The sequence below is a fragment of the Colossoma macropomum genome, unplaced genomic scaffold, assembly GCF_904425465.1.
Source record: "Colossoma macropomum unplaced genomic scaffold, Colossoma_macropomum, whole genome shotgun sequence".
In the NCBI taxonomy this organism is placed as follows: domain Eukaryota; kingdom Metazoa; phylum Chordata; class Actinopteri; order Characiformes; family Serrasalmidae; genus Colossoma; species Colossoma macropomum.
Window position 1 is genome coordinate 6,994,898 of NW_023494808.1, and position 19,681 is coordinate 7,014,578.

Sequence of the window (19,681 nt, forward strand, 5' to 3'; positions counted from 1 at the left end):
TTCAGATCACAGGCATTAATGTGATGTCATCACCCAGAATGGCTCTTCTTCTGACCTTCCTGCTTTTGATTGCAGGTGAGTCATCAGATACTAATATAACATAATCTACACAAAATATATTGTTTTTTTGCATCAATCTCTGACTTATAAGTCTAAGGTGACTAAAGAACTACACAAGATTCATTACACTGATAAATAGTGCTTCTCTCCAGCCTCCCTCACTCTGCTGAAACACTTTCAGAGCTCTTCTCACTTTGTGGTTTCTCTCAGAATCAGCTCAGTGTTGTAGAGTAGCTGCTGGAGTTAAAGAGGAGAGAAGTGAAGCTGTAAGCTACAGTGACTCTGTCTTGTGGGCTCCAGACTCTGTAATCAGCTCTTTCATGCATCATATGTTTCAGGAGCTTTTGGAACAGAGTGGAGTATGAAGTACAACCAACAGGAAATATGTGCTTTAAAAGGATCCACAGTGTTTATGAATGGAACTTATACTCACCCAGAAGGTCTTACAGTGACAGAGACTTTTTGGACTATAGACCTAGATAATATACCTGATCTGAGTAAAGACCCAGATTATTCAGGCAGAGTTGAGTGTTTAACTGATCAACAGAAACACTTCTCCCTCAAACTGAGTGATGTAATGAAGAAGGACGAACATCAGTACTACTTCAGAATCAGAACAAATGTGGATAAAGAAAGATGGCTGGGTAAACCTGGAGTTCAGCTCAGAGTTACAGGTGAGTTAAGTCATCAGGCTTTAGCTTCAGAGCAATGTTCCTTATCAATAAAGACTCTGACTCTTGTTGTTTTATTAAATCAGTCATTGTATTACAGTAATTTTCATTACACACACAGTTCATTTGGTAACACTTTCTATGAATGTCACCTTTGTAAGCATCTATACACACATTTATAACATGTTATAATGCATTCGTAAGGCATTATAAACATGGCTATAAACATTTATAAAAATGCATTACACGTTATAGCCATGCTTATTATGCATTATGAATTGTTAACATAATACATTATAAGTACTGTTCATAACAAATTATAAGAGCTCATAAGTTGTATTTGTCCACTCTAAGTAAAGTGAAGCGTATTGTACTAAAGCCTCCTCCAGTGTTCAGAGTGAGGCTACAAGTTGAAGTATTTACTGAAGGATTTACTGAAACACTAAAACATACATAATAAAGCACATTACAGGCTTCAAATGTCAGAGTTTAAACTAGTGCTGCCATCAGTGCTTTACCCAATGTGGGAAAGTCAATGTACACCACCGTTAGCTTGGTATTTGTCTTTACTTTGCAGTCTCCAAGCTGGGACTGACTTCTTTGGCACTGACAGTATAACTTGTTATCAACACTACTCGTACTGCATTACATTAACAATTCATAATGTATAATAAACATGGCTATAAAGTGTAATCCAGTGTAATTCATTTTTATGTTTATAATCATGTTTATAATGTCGTATGAAGGCATTATAACGTTATAAATGTGTTTATAGATGCTTACAAACATGACATTCATAGAAAGTGTTACCGTTCATTTTCATTTCAATCCTGATTTATTCCTGCACTGTTTTCTCTGCATCATTTACATACTAATTTTGTTTTGGGCCCTATTCATACATTCAGGGTCGGTTGATCGGTTATTATTATGCGATTGATTCTTCTCTAGGCAATATTTGTCTTGTTACTAATAAGAGAGAATATTATTAATTAATGTATATGTTATCTAGTAAAAAAAAAAAATGGACCCACCTCAATATGTACAATAAAATTGGTGTAGGACTGAAATAGACAATGAAGACCATTTGCAACAATTTCACACATTTTAATCCTTTATTTCTCAGTGTATAGTGATATTAAAAAAGAACTTGAAAATCTAAGCTTTTGTAAATGGACAACCTGATTGGATGTTTCTCCTTTTAGACCTCTATGTGGAAACACCTGCAGAAGCACTCAAATGGTTCAGAGCATAAATGTGCATGACTAACTGCAGGGTTTCTTTCTGACCTGATGTTTATCTCATTGTCTTAGAGCTCCATGTGCAAAGTCCTTCTGAAGTGACAGAGGGACAAACAGCAGATCTGACATGTAAAACCACCTGCAGACTGACTGACCCAACATTCATCTGGTACAAAAATGGACATCCTTTAACCACAAAGACCATCAAGAACAACCAGCTCCACCTGCAGACAGTCAGCAGTGAGGATGCAGGCAGTTATAGCTGTGCTGTAAGAGGATATCAACACCTCCACTCTACTGCTCACAACCTCAGAGTCAGATGTGAGTGTAGATCATATTCTTCATATTCTTCATGCCACAGATGTTTAGAAACGTATGAGCCAAGATGCATCATGTGAGTCTGAGTTGAGTCTTGAGCCTTTAGAAAAGAATTAAAATCTTGTTATTAGCTGCACTTTTCAGGATTGATACAGCTTTAAAAATTGAGTTTTTCATCATAGAAAAATCTTCAGTCAGAAGAGCAGAAATTAAAGCACTACACACAATAAATACAGTGCTGAAAATAAAGATCATAAAACAGTTTAAATGGTTGATTAGGCTGTATTTTGTAAGTCTGCTTGCTGGCTTGCTTACTAGCTAATCCTGCTGAAAAATTGAGTAAATTTTAAAGGAATGTGATCCATAATATACTAAAATTTTGCTGACTAAAGCTAAACTAGCTGTTGCCAGATTGGTTTTACATTTGAACGCTGCATTTGCTGCATGTAGAGCTTCATTCAGTCCTTCTGACTGAAGGTTTTGCTATAATGAAAGTTAACTCTGAAACTGTGCTGAACCTGATGCTGCTGTGAGCTGCAAACTAATTACTGCTGTTTACTTTTTCTGATTTTTGTCTCTGGGCTGTAGTCACAACCACTTAAGGTCACTTATCAACAAACAAACAAATAAAAAAGACAAAATTAAGCACGTAAGTTTGGAACCAAAAATTTTATTTGTTTTTTGCATTAAAGATCAGGGTTTCTAGTTCAATTAGTTTTGTTCATCCTCTCTTTTTCTGGCTGTAATTTGACAAATTTTAAGTTGGGAGTCTGAGGTGAGTCGCAAGTCAGTCCAGTGTGTTCGCCAGTTAAGCATGTGTCCAGGTCACGAGTCAGTATGAGTCTGAAACGGGAGTCAGTTAAGTTTGCGCCTGGTTCAAGTCATGAGTCAGACTTATAACTAGTTGCGATTATAACAGTGCGATCACCTTGGTGTAAATTCATTAAGAATTCTCAAGTCACTTTGCCCTCATAGGGATGATCAAACACCAGACGAAACTCTTTCATAAGTCTGACTGAGAGTCAATTATATGCTTGTTTGAGTGAAGTCAGCTAAGCGCATGTGTGAATCGAGTCATGAGTGAGTCAAGTTCCATCTCTGCCTTATGCTGTAAAGAGCAAATAGGATAATGAATGTCTATGTAACTTACAATCAATGTGATTTAAAAAAAAATGTCTCTATTTTTAGATCCTCCAAAGAATGTCTCAGTGTCCATCAGTCCCTCTGGTGAAATAGTGGAGGGAAGTTCAGTGACTCTGACCTGCAGCAGTGATGGATACCCACCTCTGAAGAACTACACCTGGTTTAAGGGATCAACATCAGTAGGAGAAGGAAAAACCTACAGCATTCCCAACATCACATCTGAAGACAGTGGAGAATACACATGCCAGAGTCGGAATGATCATGGAGAGAGAAACTCCACTGCTGTGCAGATTAATGTTCTGTGTATGTTGATGATGATTTGTAAGGTTCCATTAAGTGATTTTCTGACACTCACTCTCCTCAAAGATCTTTTTTGTTGCCTGCTGTAGATCCTCCAAAGAATGTTTCAGTGTCCATCAGTTCTTCTGGAGATGCACTGGTGGGCTTTTCAGTGACTCTGACCTGCAGCAGTGATGCAAACCCACCTGTGAAGAACTACACCTGGTTTAAAGAACGGGAAACCTCAGCTGTAGGATCTGGACACAGTTACAGTCCTCTACAGAGTGGATCTTACTGCTGTGAGGCTCAGAATCAACATGGATATCAGAGATCAGATCTGGTGCCAGTTGTTTTACATGGTGAGTTACACGACTTCATGAATTTGTATTCGAATATGTTCCAGTTTCTGTATCACACGATTAATATTTATTTATTGAAGTCATTCATTCATTGTGCTTTACTTTTTGTGCAGTTTCTAATTATGTTTTGAGTTTTTAGAGTATTGTTGTTCTCAGCAGGTTACTCAGTAATTCTGTATGGAGTTGCTGGAGTTGGACTTTGTGGGGTTGCAGTTTTTCTCACTGTGTTTTTCTGGATGAGGTGAGAAAATTATGTAGAGAAAATTAAGTAAAATATAGTGGATAATATATCACTAATTGATTTTTTTGATTGAAATAAAAATAATCTCATTATATTATAAATTATTAATATTAAAGCACTAAATAATCTTCACTATTTTATGGAGCCTCTGAAAGAACTTCTTTTTTGGTAATAATCTGGTGCTCATCTCTAAGCAGCTGGTGCTCACCAGATTCTTACCTTAAAGGAATTAACCACATCCTTTCAGAATCTCCATATTATTTAAAAAAAAATATATATATATATATATATTGATTATTTATTTTTTTTGTGCAGGAAGAAGAGGCAGAGCAGAAATATGGATGAACCAGACCATGTGGTGAGTTCTTACAGTGTTCTAGATATCAGTCAGTCAGCAGTTGGTCCTTTAACCCTCCTGGTTCCCTTGGATAAACAGTGACCTATTTCTGACCAGTTCTTCAACTCTCTGTTCTGCAGAACACAGCCTTCAGGGTCAAGCCTCCTGATGATGACTCTTGCAGCATTGATGTCTACGAGAATATAACAGTGAGTCAAAAACTTTTACATTGTTATTACACTACACACCAGCTACATTTTAGAGTATGAAGGACATGAAGATTTCAGTCTTTTGAGATTAAGTGAATTTTATTTTGTTTTTGGTTTATCTATGTGACAGTCTTTTACTGGCCACTGGAAATATAGATATTTGTAATATATATTCTACACGTTAGTATACATAATATACAGTATTATAACTTCTAAGACTATACTAGCTATAATTTTGTGAGAGAGAGTGCTGTACTGTGAGATGTTGGTTATATGACGAATCTTCGACTTTGACCATTTTATTGAGGTTATACTAGTTTTATGACTTTTATCAATAGATTTTTATTAATGGATTTTTTAATGTTTTCATAGAACATTATTTTACACTGCAAGCAAACGGCTTCAGATAATTAGTTACATATTTTACATGTGTAACAGATTTTAAAGCAATATGAGAAACTCAAACATGGTACCACTGACTAAAACCTTCCAGCAGGCTAACCATGTCCTTATAAACATTAGAGGAAAGATCATACAGCTCACTGTTCTCCATCTCATGGATGGATGGATAGATAGATAGATAGATAGATAGATAGATAGATAGATAGATAGATAAATAGATAGATAGCTCTATTGATCTGCCAGTATCAGCCACACAAACACAGGGCCAGTAATAATAATAAGGGTGATACAATATAAAAAGAAGAATATATACAAAAATTCTATGCATAGGCTTATATACAACTAGAAATATGAAATGAAACTAACCTTTTAGCCAACTGTGTCTGAAAACATCGGAATTAGACCTCCGCATTTATCCCATCCGTGCAGTGAAACACAACATACACACTAGTGAACACACACACACTAGGGGGCAGTGAGCACACTTGCCCAGAGCGGTGGGCAGCCCTATCCATGGCGCCCTTGAGCAAATGGGGGTTAGGTGCCTTGCTCAAGGGCACTTCAGTCACATACTGTCAGCCGATGGGGATCAAACGGGCGACCTTCCGGTCACAAGGCTGGTTCCCTAACCTCCAGCCCACGACTGCCCCAATATACAATCCAAATATACAATCATATGCATTAATATCTATAACCTGAGATGGAAAAGGCAGTGCAATAATGAATGTACAAGGAGGCGCAGGTAACAGCATATAATGACAATACTGAATAAATGTGTGCCGATATTAATACTGAAATAAAGTGTCCAGGTGTGGAGTGTCCAGATGTGCAAGGTGTTCGATAGGGGCTACAGAAAGTGCAATATGTACAGTAAGGTGTCCAAATGTGCAGATGGATAAAATAAACCTATGGTTTAGCATGAGATTCAGATTCAGTCCTCATCTCTCCTCATCCCTCTTCCCTCTTCTCTTCTGGTCCCACTGGCAAGAGTTGAAGAGCCTGATGGCTCTGGGGACAAAGGATCTCCTGAATCTGTTGGTTGAGCAGCTCTGTGACAGCAACCTGACACTAAACATGCTCCTCCTGTCCATGATGATGGTGTGCAGTGGGTGACCATCATCCTCCATAATGGAGAGAAGTTTGTGCAGAGTCCTTCTCTCAGACACCTTAACCATGGAGTCCAGTTCAGCACCGACCACTGACCCCACTCGCCTGACCAGCTTGTCCAGTCACATCTTGCATAAAAAAGACAGCTGGCAACCATGGTCTGATAGAACATCTGCAGGAGCTTCTTACAAATGTTAAACGACCCCAGCCTCCTCAGGAAATAAAGCCGACTTTGCCCCTTTCTGTACAGGATGTCTGTGTTGGCTGACCAGTCCAACGTATCATCCAGTTGAAGTGTATCTCAGACTGCAGATACAGTCCAGTAGCAGGTTGTTTCTAAGGCACCACTCCACAAAGTCCTTCACCAGGTACCTGAATGCCCTCCCCTTACACAAGCCACAATGGCAGTGTCATCCAAAAATTCCTGCATGTGGCACGTCTCAGAGTTGTACTAAAAGTCTGAGGTGCACAGTGTAAAGAGAATAGGGGAAAGTGCAGTCCCTTGTGGTGCTCCTGTGCTGCTGACTACAGGCTCTGATGTACTGCCCATCAGCCTGACATACTGAGTTGTGCAGACAGCTGTGTTGTCTGTGCCGTCAGTCTGTGGGAGGGGTGCATGAATATCAGTAGAAGAAGATGAGGTGTTGATATCCAGGCAGGTTGAGACTGAAGACTGAAGGATTAGTTTCTCTTCATCAGTTTTTTTGGCAAATTTATCTGTGTTTTGACAAAAGACCACAGACTTTACTGCAGTATATAAGGTGGAACATCACTGTAATGTAAGCTGTTGCCCTTCGCAAAAAAAAAAAAAAAAATTGTATCTGATCTGTTCTCTGACTCTCTGTTCTACAGAGAGCAGACCTCAGAGCCCCGCCTCCTGATGACGACTCATCCAGTGCTCAAGACTACGAGAATATGACAGTGAGTTCCAGATATTAGACTGTCATTACAAAACAATCCAACTACATTGTAGAGAATGCAGAAAGCAAGTAATGACACAGATCTCACTCATTTAAGATGAAGTGAATTATTTATCTACTCTTCATTCTTTCACTGGTCCATAAACATGATAAGCATTCATTTCATTCTTGATATTTATAAATAGACAACTATGGTACACACACACAAACAAAAATGGATTTTATTCCGTGAAGAAACAAAACTCTGATCTAGCACTAATGGATATAAACACTACTGAATGAAGAAACATGATACAAAATATCCAGGATGTTTACACTGGAAACATATTCATCAGACAAAACACACAAACTATGAACTTATCAGCCAACAGCTTAAGAAAACAAGATTTATATTTTATATGTAATTTACACATTTTAAATCAATATCAGGAACTCACAGTAGATTAAATCATGTTATTACTGACTAAAACTTCCAGCAGGCTAACAATCTATCTGCGTTTTGATTAAAGGCAGCAGACTTTACTGCAGTATTTAAGGTGGAACATCAGTGCAGTGCAAGTCCTGGTGTCCTGAGCTGAAATATGACCCATATTGACCTGTTCTCTAACTCTCTGTTCTCAGGACACAGGTCTCAATGCTCCGCCTCCTGATGATGACTCATCCAGTACTGATGACTATGTGAATATAATAGACGACTATGAGAATATAACAGTGAGTCCCAAACATCAATGTCTTATTACACTATAATTACGCCACAATCCATCTACATCCTTAGAGAAAGGAGAAACAAGTGATGATACAGATTTTAGTACTTTAAGATAAAGTGGATGATTTATCTACTCACCATTCTTTGTTGGTCACTGGTGATAATTAAAAGAGGCATATTTATAACATTAGTTTTACATTAGTATAACTGTACAGTCTATTAGTCAATACCTTCCCAAACTGCTCCAGCTTTCTATCATATAACCTGTAAACATTCACATCACATACTTGAAAAGGTGCCTGAAAATCTTTACTTAGTGTTTTAGAAACTAAATACAGTCTGGTTAAGCGTGTGCAAAGCATCATGGGAACAAAAGCATGCTCTGACACCACAATATTTGCTGGCATAAAAAAAAAGTATCCATGAAAAGAGTTTTTGAAATCTTAACAGGAAGTTCAGAATTTTATCCACCTTTTGCTTTAATGACAGTGAGCACTCGAGCTGACAATGAAGTCCACAGGTTTGTGCAAAAGCCTCTGATGAGCAGATCAAATTGACCCAAGTGTGGTCCAAGCATGAACTTTAATGTTTAAGAGTCCTAAATATGTTCTTTATTTGTCTTTACTTTTATTTATTTCAATCATTTCAAACTACTAAAACTTCCTGTTTATTTTCAGGCTTAAAATGAGAAACATCCCAGATTTTCCATGTGGTCTCAGACTTTTGGACCCCAACAGCACAAGATTCTCTTCTTTTAAGATGGAACTTACATCATACCCTTTGCTCTGTAATATCACTCATTAACACATCATCAGACTGTATCCATTCCTTCCACATATTCTACATTTAAGCTTGTAACCTGTAATTTTACTGTTCTTCACAGTTTTATTCACAGTTCTTCGTTTTGTCTTATTTTATCATTTTACAGTTGTAATAGGATTTTGGGTCATAAATGAATAAAACATACATTTAATGTAAACTTCTTCTTATTGATAGTATTATTTTTTATTAGTATTTCTATGACATATATATACATATACATTGTGTTTTTACTTCATGACATTGTTTTATTTTATCATTTTACGGTTATAATATGATTTTGGGTCATAAATGAATAATGTAATGTAAACTTTTTCTTATTGATAGTATTATTATTTTTTTTAGTAGTATTTCTATGACATATATATACATATACATTGTGTTTTTACTTCATGACATTGTTTTATTTTATCATTTTACAGTTATAATATGATTTTGGGTCATAAATGAATAAAACATATACATTTAATGTAAACTTTTTCTTATTGATATTGTTATTTTTATTATTATTTCTATGACTGCATTTAACTGTACGTGTCGATTTGCAGAGAAACAGCGCCCTCCTCCTGTTAATTTACAAACTGCAGTTAAAGACACCAGTGATGACATCAAACCTCACAGACTCTTAGAGTGGCAGTACGGATCCAAACTACACCTCTGAATAGAAAATATTAAAGAGATATCTAGTAAATAACTCTCCAAATTGGGATACATTTTTTTCAGCAATATAAACCCTGTTTCCAAAAAAAAGTTGGAAAGGACGCTGTGCAAAAAGTAAATAAAACTAAAGCAATGATGTGGAAATCATTTAAACCCTTTAATTCAAAATAGTACAGAGACAACATACCAAATGTAGATATATGTCCATATTGAATTTGATGCCAGCAACACATTTAAAAAAAAGCTGTGATGGAGACGTGTTTAATGCAGTGCTGCCTGAGGGCCTGAAGTTCATGGCCAGCCAGTGATGTATTATATTTTAATGACATAATGTACCATAGATGATGAAAAGCAAAAGTCTTAAATTGTTGCACTATTTAAAGGGAGTCTTTCAGAGAGTGGGGAACCCCTCCCATCTTTACTTCTGAAAGACTCTCTGAGATGCTTTTTATACCCAATCATGTTACTGACCTGTTGCCAATTTCACCAGGTTCTTTTTAGCATTCCATAACTTTATCATTAGTTGGGAATAAAATAGAAAAACAGTGGAAACAAACCATTTTTTTTCTTTTTTCTTTTTTTTTCTGTTATAAGGAAAAGCATAACTTCTGCTTAATCAACATCTCACCTTAATTCTTTTAAATCATACACTTTTAAAATATGAGGGTTATTACTGCAAAGCAATAATGTAGTTGTACTAAGGTTAAATGATCTTAGTGGTTAAGTTGTTGCTAAACTTAATAAAGACATTGTTGTTTCTTACCCATAATGTGTTTAAATGGTCATGTGTAGTATGAAGTTCAGACATTGTTACAGGCTGTAATTACATTGAAACTAAATGTTATTGCAGCTATCAAATCCAAACTTCTTTATATAATTTCTCTGTTACTGTATCTCACATCAGGTAAAAACACAGTTTATCAAAATAATCTGGCTTGCTGCCCTGAAATGATGACTAAATTACTGCATTATATTCACTCATAGTTGTTCTATTACATTCACATATAGGCCCACCAACAGACAGTGTATTTATCCAGGAACAGATGAGATAAATATACTGAGATACACAGAATCAGGGCTGAGAAATACAGCACATGATTGTCACATGATGACAGCAAATCACACATGATACCTGTTAACCACACACTGTTACTCTTATAGAAACCACAGATCTGACAAAAAACATTATACGACATAAATGTTAACTTTTAGTTTATTAACATGTGAAATGAAAATTAGCATATAATTTCTGATCATTTTATTACAATTTCTTACAATTATTATCTTATTATTTAGCAACAACCTATAAATTAGCATGTGATTCTTTGTTTGTTAAGAATAACCTCTTACCATAGTATTACCATGTTACTACTAAATTATTACTGATCTGTAAAGTAAAATGCTACTTTTCTGGTTTATAGGTACAAATTTTCAGGATGGCTAACAATAAAACTGGTTCATTTAGCAGCTAATCAGACTGATGAGTAAACTGTGAGAACAGAAGAACATCACTGTTTGACATGTAGGGGGAGCTCTAACACTCTATAATGAACCTGAACCAGTCTCATGTAGAGAGAGACAGAGAGAGATACATATAAAATCATCTGACAGGAAGCAAACATTATCATTACTATGCAGTAAAATATACAATGTTTTATTTATTTTTAAATCGACATGTTCATGGACTAGAAAATTAAAGATATCTACCATTTTTGGGGGATTTAGCTTCACCACACACTTTCTGTGATTTTGTGAAAACCTTATGTCAATATCAAAATAAATATCTGAATAGATACAGTGAGGTGGAACTGACCTTTATATTCTGTTATATTCATCTTTGGAAACATGTTTTGCTTCCTTAATGTGCTAGACTTTGGTGAGGTCAGTAATATGCAGACATGTAGGCTGAGAGACCTCGAGGTCAGCAGGTTTAAAGGTTTTTGAGACAGATTGGTGTGAAATACAGACTGTGCATGTACTGTAACTGGTGAAATATCTAGAGATCATATCTGTATTTTAACTCACATCTGAATATCTTCTTCTCCACCATGCTGGCCTGACAGCTGTAAACAAACCCATCCACTCTGATTGGTCCTAGACTTCATCTCGATTATTTGTGGGAATGCAGGTGAGGATCAGTCAGAGCTGTTTACAGCTGTCAGACAAATGTGGTGGAAATAAGAATCACATGAGGATGGTATAAACACTAGTGCACTAGTTGAGACAGGGCTTATATCAAAGTCGGCTTGCTGTTTTATAGTCCACTTTGATAGCACTTTACTAGAAAATAACACTGACATAACCATCAATATGTCATGTCATGGAAGATACTGTCATTATTTGTCATGACAGATTCTGTTCAGTATAACATTATATAACATTGTTATGTTTATTATGGTAATTATGATACTGACGCCATGATATTTGATGTTATGACAGCTTATGCTGATTTTATCTAAAGGTACTCTGGTCAGCCTTTATTACCTCTGAATTTAATCTGCCCTGAGAGTCAGTATCGAGCAGCTCTCCCAGCTCAGGAAACAAAAATGCATGAACACATATTCAAAATACTTTGATGTTTGATTTTCACACAAGTGTTTTCAATTCTGTACACATTCATAACAACTTTAGCTGTTTGATTAGAAACAATAAAACTGATCTCAGATCATGTTCTGCCCACAAGGATAAATGCATTAAGGAGGAAGTGGCTGACTGGTTAATAAGATGGTTAAACTGTGTGGTTTCCAAGACGGGCCAGGGGTGAGGGGGGTGTTAGAAAGAAATAGATGGTTGGGCCTCTGTCACGTCAGGGTCTTAACAGATCTTATGATGACCTTAAGAGTCATGTATAAAGACACTGCTCACTTTGTAGTCTGTAAACTGACCTGTTAGATCTTTGAATCATGACCATCATCTGGATCATCATCTTCATTCTGACGCCTGGTGAGTTTTTCCTCTCACATCTGTGTTGAGTTTAAGATGATCTTTACAAACTCAGAGACACACAGTGTGTCAGATCAGTGACTGATAAAGAACAGAATATTTCCTCTTTCTCTCACTCATATTTATCACTGTTACTGTCTTAGTGAGACATTTCTGTGTAGAGTTTCAGTCACTCGTGTTCTACAGCTGACTTTTCAGACTAAACAGTCCTGAGTAACGTCTCAGTCTCAGAGTTTGTTTTTCACTCCCTTATGCAACATGTTCTCTTTTACAGCTGGAATCAGTGCTGTAACTACTTTCCATCCAGTATCCCAGATACCCATCAACACTGATACTCCATCTCTAAAAAAAATCTAAATTCAAAACACAGATTCATACTTTTCGCAGGCTTTGATTCATATTACAAATTATCCTTGCCCTCTAGAGGTGAAGGTTTGTAATTACAGCAAAATAGAGATCATATCCACAGAAATCTTAGAGCTTTATTGCTTTACACATCTAAATTCCAGGTTGAGTTGGATGTAAAGCTGTACATTTTCTAACTGGTGAAGCTCATTGTTAATTGTCTTATTGTTCAGAAATTGCTGTGTTTTCAGAACATCGAAACTGCAGAGTTCAGTCCTACTAGACAACACCTCATACAGTCTTCTTTTTTATATTATCTGACATTTTCAATTTGATTATTTTTACTCACATTAAAACAAATCACATGAAGCACATTTGTATGTCTCATTGCTCTGTTTGAATCATTTTGGTGTACACTCAATCAAATAACTGCTACTTTTTTTTGAATAAGCAAAAGAATCTTTATTTACAGAAATCGTTGAATAACACAATGTCTAAGTACATATCTCAAAACAGTCAAATTAAGATTTAATACATCTACAGAGAAATATGTTCCCAATAAATCACAATGAGAAAAAAGGTCACTAAATAAAACACTGCATACTGCATAAGATTTAAACACAGATGAAGTTTTTCTTTTTTTTTTTTAAAGATAAAACACAATTGGAAACAAATGGAGATTTAGGTAGAGATTTTCAAATACATCTAATCCAACTATTGATATAATATTTACTAAAAGTGAAAAAAATGAAATGATAAATTGTAAAGCTTTAATCCTCTTCACTACTGACAGTTCAGTTTCATGCACAGTAACAACAAAAAAACCCTCTCTCTCTCTCTCTCTCTCTCTCTCTGTATAGCAGTTCTCAGCAGATCTAATCTTTTCTTACTGTGCTGTAAATCACTGAGGGATCCTCCACATTCTGAGTTGGTGACCTATAAAGCAAAGAAGGTGAAACTTTAACTTTAAAGTCTAAAAAACAGAAGATCAATGTTTCTTTTTTTTGTTTTGTTTTGTCCTCACAAAACAGCAGCTGCACCTAAAACAAGTTCTGTCTCTGAAATTTCACTGTAAATCTAAATGCTTTTTCTAACACTGTTAAACTAATCACAGTGCTGAGTTCAGCTCTGCTGATATTAAACAATAACTAGCATGAAATAAACATTTTCTACAGCACATTTATTTGTGTATAATTCTTCATAATCTTGTGCACATTATTCTAGGTTTCTATTATGATCCTATAAAACCTCATCAAGAAAAGTAGCTGTTTTATCAAGCGAATAACTGGCTAATTAACTGGTGCTAATGCTAAGTCAATAAACTAAGACTGAGATAAACATTTCCAGAGCACTTTTCTTTGTGTATTATGCATCACAATATTGTGCTCAGCCCTTAAATGAGCACTGAGATAAACTGACACTTTATTGTGAAGAAGGTTACCATTTAAGTAAACATTGAATTTCATCAGATTTGCTTAATAAAGCATTAGTTTGGTGATTTATTATGATTATTATCAAGGCATGTAAATGTAAATGAAGACTTAAATGTACATTTCAATATTTAATCCATTTTAAGCTTAACAGGTTATTCTAAAACAAGCCTTAAAACAACATAAATCCGAACTTGTGAGGGGTGAGTTAAAGCCCCAGGCAATCAACAGGCATGAGTGCTGTCTAAATTAAGTAAAGTTGTCTTGTAGGCATAGAATATGCACGACTAAAATTTACCATATGAATAACATGAATATTTGAATGTATTTCACCAGCATGTTTCTTAAATTCTCTTTACTTTTAGTGATGTTGCTCATCACACTCAAGATTTCATCAAACAGTCTTGAATGGTCCTACTTTAAGTTCGGAACAACCTAGCGAGTGTGAAAGTTTGGGGAATGGACTGCACACTACTGCTAGACTGGTGCTAATGCAATATTGGAAATCCCATAAAGGCACTTACAAAAAATAGCATTTGTTCCTAAACCTTGAATTCCTCTTCATACAAAGTTTATTTGTATAAATTTTGACATTATTTTCTAGGCTTTAATTTTCTCTTTTCACGATGAAAGTTTCTTTGGGGATCATAATAAAAGCTCTGTGAAACTCACCCAGTGGCAGCAGTGTGGTGGTGGAATGTAACACTGGCATATTGGGGCTCCCCCTGCTGGTCAGTGCTGGTCATGTCATCATTCTGAACCCTGACTGTACCAAACTGAACATCAGCAGCTCCAGAGTCAGCAGAAGCAGCAGCCTGTCTGAATCTGCTGTGTGTAACAGTGGTGTAGAGCACATCGTCCTGAGAATGAAGCATTCATGGAGAACAGTTTAAATTTCTAATGTTCTGAAAATGTGGCAGAAAAGATTGCTATGCAACACTTCCTTGAAGTGTCCTAAACTTAAATACTCTTTTTTGTGGTTTTCAAATAATAAGCAAATACAAGCTGCAACAACAACTATCACCTTCTATTGGACAGAAGATGTAGTCATTTGGATTGTGGCCAAGTTGTAATGTACTGTTCTGTACTAATATTATTCTGTGAGTTCAGACCATGCCTTCAACATGGTGGTAGTATGAGGGAAGACTGATTGAGGGAAGTGGGGAGAACTCTGAGAACTTGGGCTGGAGTTCTAGGAACTTCTGACTGTAGCTAGAAGGCAGAAAAGTACCTTCTAGCTACAGTCAGACTACAAGGCAGAAAAGTACTAGTTAGGTCTAGTTACATTGGTCATTTACATGGTGCTTGGAGGAGGTACCTTTGCTATTAAAGTTGTAAGCTGAGAAGTAAAATGAAGCAAATGAATTTTACTCAGTGGGACATGGTGTCATGCTGCTTAACAAACATCCAGGTCTGAACTCCTCATGAAAAAGCCAAGGCTGACAGTGGCAAGGAAAAACTCCTAATGAGGAAGACGAACTGGGATTCGACTGGGGAACTCATCCCAGCGGATTGTGAAGATTGTAGTAAACATGACAGGCAAAAGGGTTGGATAAGAGTAAAGCAGATTATATCCTCCTGAATGAAATGACCATGGTGCAGGAATGCCTGTAGGAAGGTAGTCGCTCCACATGGAAGTTGATGGGCATGATGACAGGGGCGGCTGGATGATGCAAAAACTCACTTTTACAAAAACATTTATTTCACTTCTCATCCAACAGATGAGAGAAATGGGCAGACCATCCCTGCATTGCCCTTTATTAAAAAAAAAAAATACAAAAGTGCTTTCACTGGCCAACATGTACCTGTAGAGCAGCAAATAACAATTAAATGAAACTGGTTAGAGGAGTGGAATCATGTGAGGCCGAATAGGAAAAAATACTCCATATTGCTCAACATCAAAAGCCTTTTATAGCCAGAACCAACTAGAACAGCCAATCACATGCCGGGAAAAGCAGGATGTCAGTCATGCAGCAACGTCCACCTGAGAACAGAGAAAGAGAAAAAAAAAAGAAACCCACAGACACATGATGTAACATAAGGTAGAGGGATGAAAGAGGTGGGAAGAGAAAAAGATGAGGGATTAAGAAATGAAGAATGGAGGGACCAGGACAAAAAGGAGTTGTCTGGGATAAAAATGCATGGAACTGGGATGAAAAGAAAAAGTCCCGTTAAAAGAGGGGAGGGGCTTGGATCATTAGGTTGAACAGTTGTGACATCATTAAATGATGTAACACTACATGGAATCAAATGTAAGAAAAGTGGCGCTATCCACTTTCCATAAGCAGTGAAGACAATACAACAGGACTGAAAAAGTGAGTCCCCAGTAAGAACATATACAGCAGAATAAAACTAGTGAAGCTGGTCGGAAGCAGAGAAACTGAATTGCTAACAGTGAAAAGCCTTATGAAAATGCTTATGAAAATGCAAAATAAGGCACTGCATTCAGCTGAGTAGATGAAATACCTGGTGAGGGACAGGAATTTTGGTGGCTTGTGAAGCTGGTTGGAATGGCATGAGGGGATGACGCCATCATGTACAGTATGCCTCGGTGCAATTTGCATGGCCGGCGAGCTGAGGGTAAGGCAAAGGTGGCAGAGAGTAGGTTTTGTTTACCTCCAAGAGAGCTGAGACAGAGTGGAATAAATCAGCATAGGAGACAAAATCTGTCCATCAGGGTCGCACTGGTGTGTGATCACAGTCCACACAAGGATGCAATTTGGACAAGGCTCTTGGAGGGCGAGGGCAGGAGCGGAGGACCGTGAACCATCTTGACTTCAAGTGCCGCAGCCGTGATGGAAGTGCCTAACCGGGCCGGGAAAATTGAGATCCTATCGAGGCCTCACTGGCCAGAGCAGCAGGTATGATGAAAACAGATTTCAGTAGGATGTGGACTGGACCGTTTCTGCAGAAGGAGCATGCAGACGGCCGAAGGGAATTCAGGAGAGAGAGTTGAGATCTGTGGCAGGGTGGCTTGTAGCTGCACTAGAGTGTCACAACTGATTTTGAACACTTCGTCACAGAAACAGAAGGTGAGGATTTGAATTTATAGTGCATTAGATTGGAAGAAGGAGGGGTTTTGGGCATGGTCTTACATAACTACATGCTTAATCCTGTATATTTTTTTCTTGGTTTCAGCATTGGCTTTTTTTCTGTCAGTGTACTGGCAGTGTTTTTCTGACTAGTTCCTACTCAAATATTACTGTACTCACCATGATAAATTATCTGAATGGAAAAGAAAGTACATGGGATAAGAGTGTCTACTAAATTCCATGAATCTAAATGTACCTGTTTTGGTTTACTGCTGTAAGTTCCAGCTGTCTTTTTCTTCATTCTGTTAAAATGGGACAAAATAAAAAAAATATGTTCTAATTGGTCTACAGGCAAAATCATTTTCTGATATGTTAATACATGGTTACAAGACCAAACAAGTTACTTTATCACACTGTAGGAAGATTGTGATGCAATTTACTGACCTGCAGATGCAGATTAAGACACTAATAAGGAGAAAGCTTCCTCCTCCCACTGCAATCCAAACTGACAGACAAACTCTGACCTGCATCATTTGAAAAGATCATTTGTAAAATTTTCATCTGTCATTATTTTAAATATGGACACTGAAATACAGTATTTCTCTCATTATTCACCACCTACTCTTAACAGTGACCATCACAGTTCCATTCTGAGCTCCATGTTCATTCTGAGCTTCACAGTAGTACAGTCCAGTGTGGTCAGCAGTGATGTTGATGATGCTGTAATTCTGTCCAGATCCTACAGGTGAGGTTCCACCTTCTTTAAACCAGGTGTAGTTCTTCACAGGTGGGTTTCCATCACTGCTGCAGGTCAGAGTCACTGAACTGCCCTCCACTATTTCACCAGAGGGACTGATGGACACTGAGACAGTTTTTGGAGGATCTACAGATACAAATGATTTTAATTTCTTTAATATCAGTAGTTTTAAGCAAACAAAGTAATCAGAGTTTTTAACTACTTTGAATACCATTTTTCAATTTCTGTAGGTATTACTGAGTAAGGTATCTCATTCTGATTTGCTTTTATAATAAATAAATAAATAAATAACAAATAAACTCACATCTGACTCTGAGGTTCTGAGCAGTAGAGTTGAGGTGTTGATATCCTCTTACAGCACAGCTATAACTGCCTGCATCCTCACTGCTGACTGTCTGCAGGTGGAGCTGGTTGTTCTTGATGGTCTTTGTGGTTAAAGGATGTCCATTTTTGTACCAGATGAATGTTGGGTCAGTCAGACTGCAGGTGGTTTTACATGTAAGATCTGCTGTTTGTCCCTCTGTCACCTCTTCAGGAGTTTCTACATGGAGCTCTAAGACAATAAGAGGACCATCAGATTAGGAGAGAAAAGCTGTAAAGACAGTGACCCTCATTCATCAAAGTTACAAATGAATGTAGATTTAATTAAACTAAATGATGTTTGATCTTCTCTGCTTCTGATTCAGGAAACTGTTGTATGACAAAAACAACCAGTGATTTTGGTGCTATTGATAGATCAGCTTCAGTGCATGGAACCAAGTGAGTACCTTATTTCTACATCATCTGCACCAAGCAATGCCCCAATTTGCCTTCATAAACCTATAATTCTCATGAAACAGGCCAAAATACCTGCAGATGTTTTGAAAGTGAGCCAACTGCTCATGTTAATATCAGATACTATCAGTAAAATATTTGATGAATAAAGGCCAATGAGAGAAGCATCAAAAGAAAAAAAGGGTAATTTGTTAATTTGTTTTAAAAATATTCCATGAACAACTGAGCAATATAATTTGAAAATCTTGTAAATTAACTTTTATCAAGTTCTCTCTTCTCCTGTAAATCTAGCATTTTTAAGTCATTAGGTTTAATTCCAATAAGACAATATATGTGTTATTTAAAATATTTGCTGAATAATTGCTCTTATAGTTCCTAACATAATGATCTTAAAATTAGTAACTATAAACAATAAACCATAATTTCCAGTATTATTATTTTCCATGAATTTGTGTGGAGAGGGTCAAAAAGAAACTCAGCAGATAAACTGAATCAGGTGTAAGAACAGATAAAATGATGTAGGAGTGAATCAGAACAGAAGCTGAACATCATTAGAGCAGATCAATAAAATCAGTGATGATAAAACAACATGAATATTCAGAGCAGTCATGAATAAGAAACATTACTCTGAAACCAGAGCTGTGACTTACAGCTGACAATGGGATGATTAACTCACCTGCAACTCTGAGCTGAACTCCAGGCGTACCCATCCATTTTTCTTTTTTACATTTGTTATGATTCTGAAAGCAAACTCGTGTTCATCCTTCTTCATTACATCACTCAGTTTGAGGGAGAAGTGTTTCTGTTCATCAGTTAAATACTCGACTCTACCTGAGTAAACTGGGTCTTTACTCAGATCAGTCGGCTCCACACCCTTAACTGGATCTATGCCCCAAAAAGTCTCTTCACTGTAAGACCTTCTGGGTGAGTA

General features: G+C 36.8%; 1 protein-coding gene across 1 annotated transcript; it reads left to right on the forward strand.

The window, feature by feature from the left end:
* Positions 1–319: 319 nt before the first annotated feature.
* LOC118797932 (B-cell receptor CD22-like) lies at positions 320–4,313 on the forward strand. The gene is made up of 4 exons (XM_036557232.1): positions 320–734; positions 2,042–2,290; positions 3,820–4,068; positions 4,228–4,313. Exons 1-4 carry the CDS (start codon positions 422–424, stop codon positions 4,311–4,313), a joined length of 897 nt encoding a protein of 298 aa, XP_036413125.1. The 5' UTR covers positions 320–421.
* Positions 4,314–19,681: the final 15,368 nt, after the last annotated feature.

Excerpts from the sequence above, each read along its gene's own strand:
- LOC118797932 (XM_036557232.1), top strand. The coding sequence starts at position 422 with ATGAAGTACAACCAACAGGAAATATGTGCTTTAAAAGGATCCACAGTG. Across the intron at positions 2,291-3,819 it reads TCACAACCTCAGAGTCAGAT|ATCCTCCAAAGAATGTTTCA; the intron begins GTGAGTGTAGAT and ends TGCCTGCTGTAG. Across the intron at positions 4,069-4,227 it reads GGTGCCAGTTGTTTTACATG|GTTACTCAGTAATTCTGTAT; the intron begins GTGAGTTACACG and ends TGTTCTCAGCAG.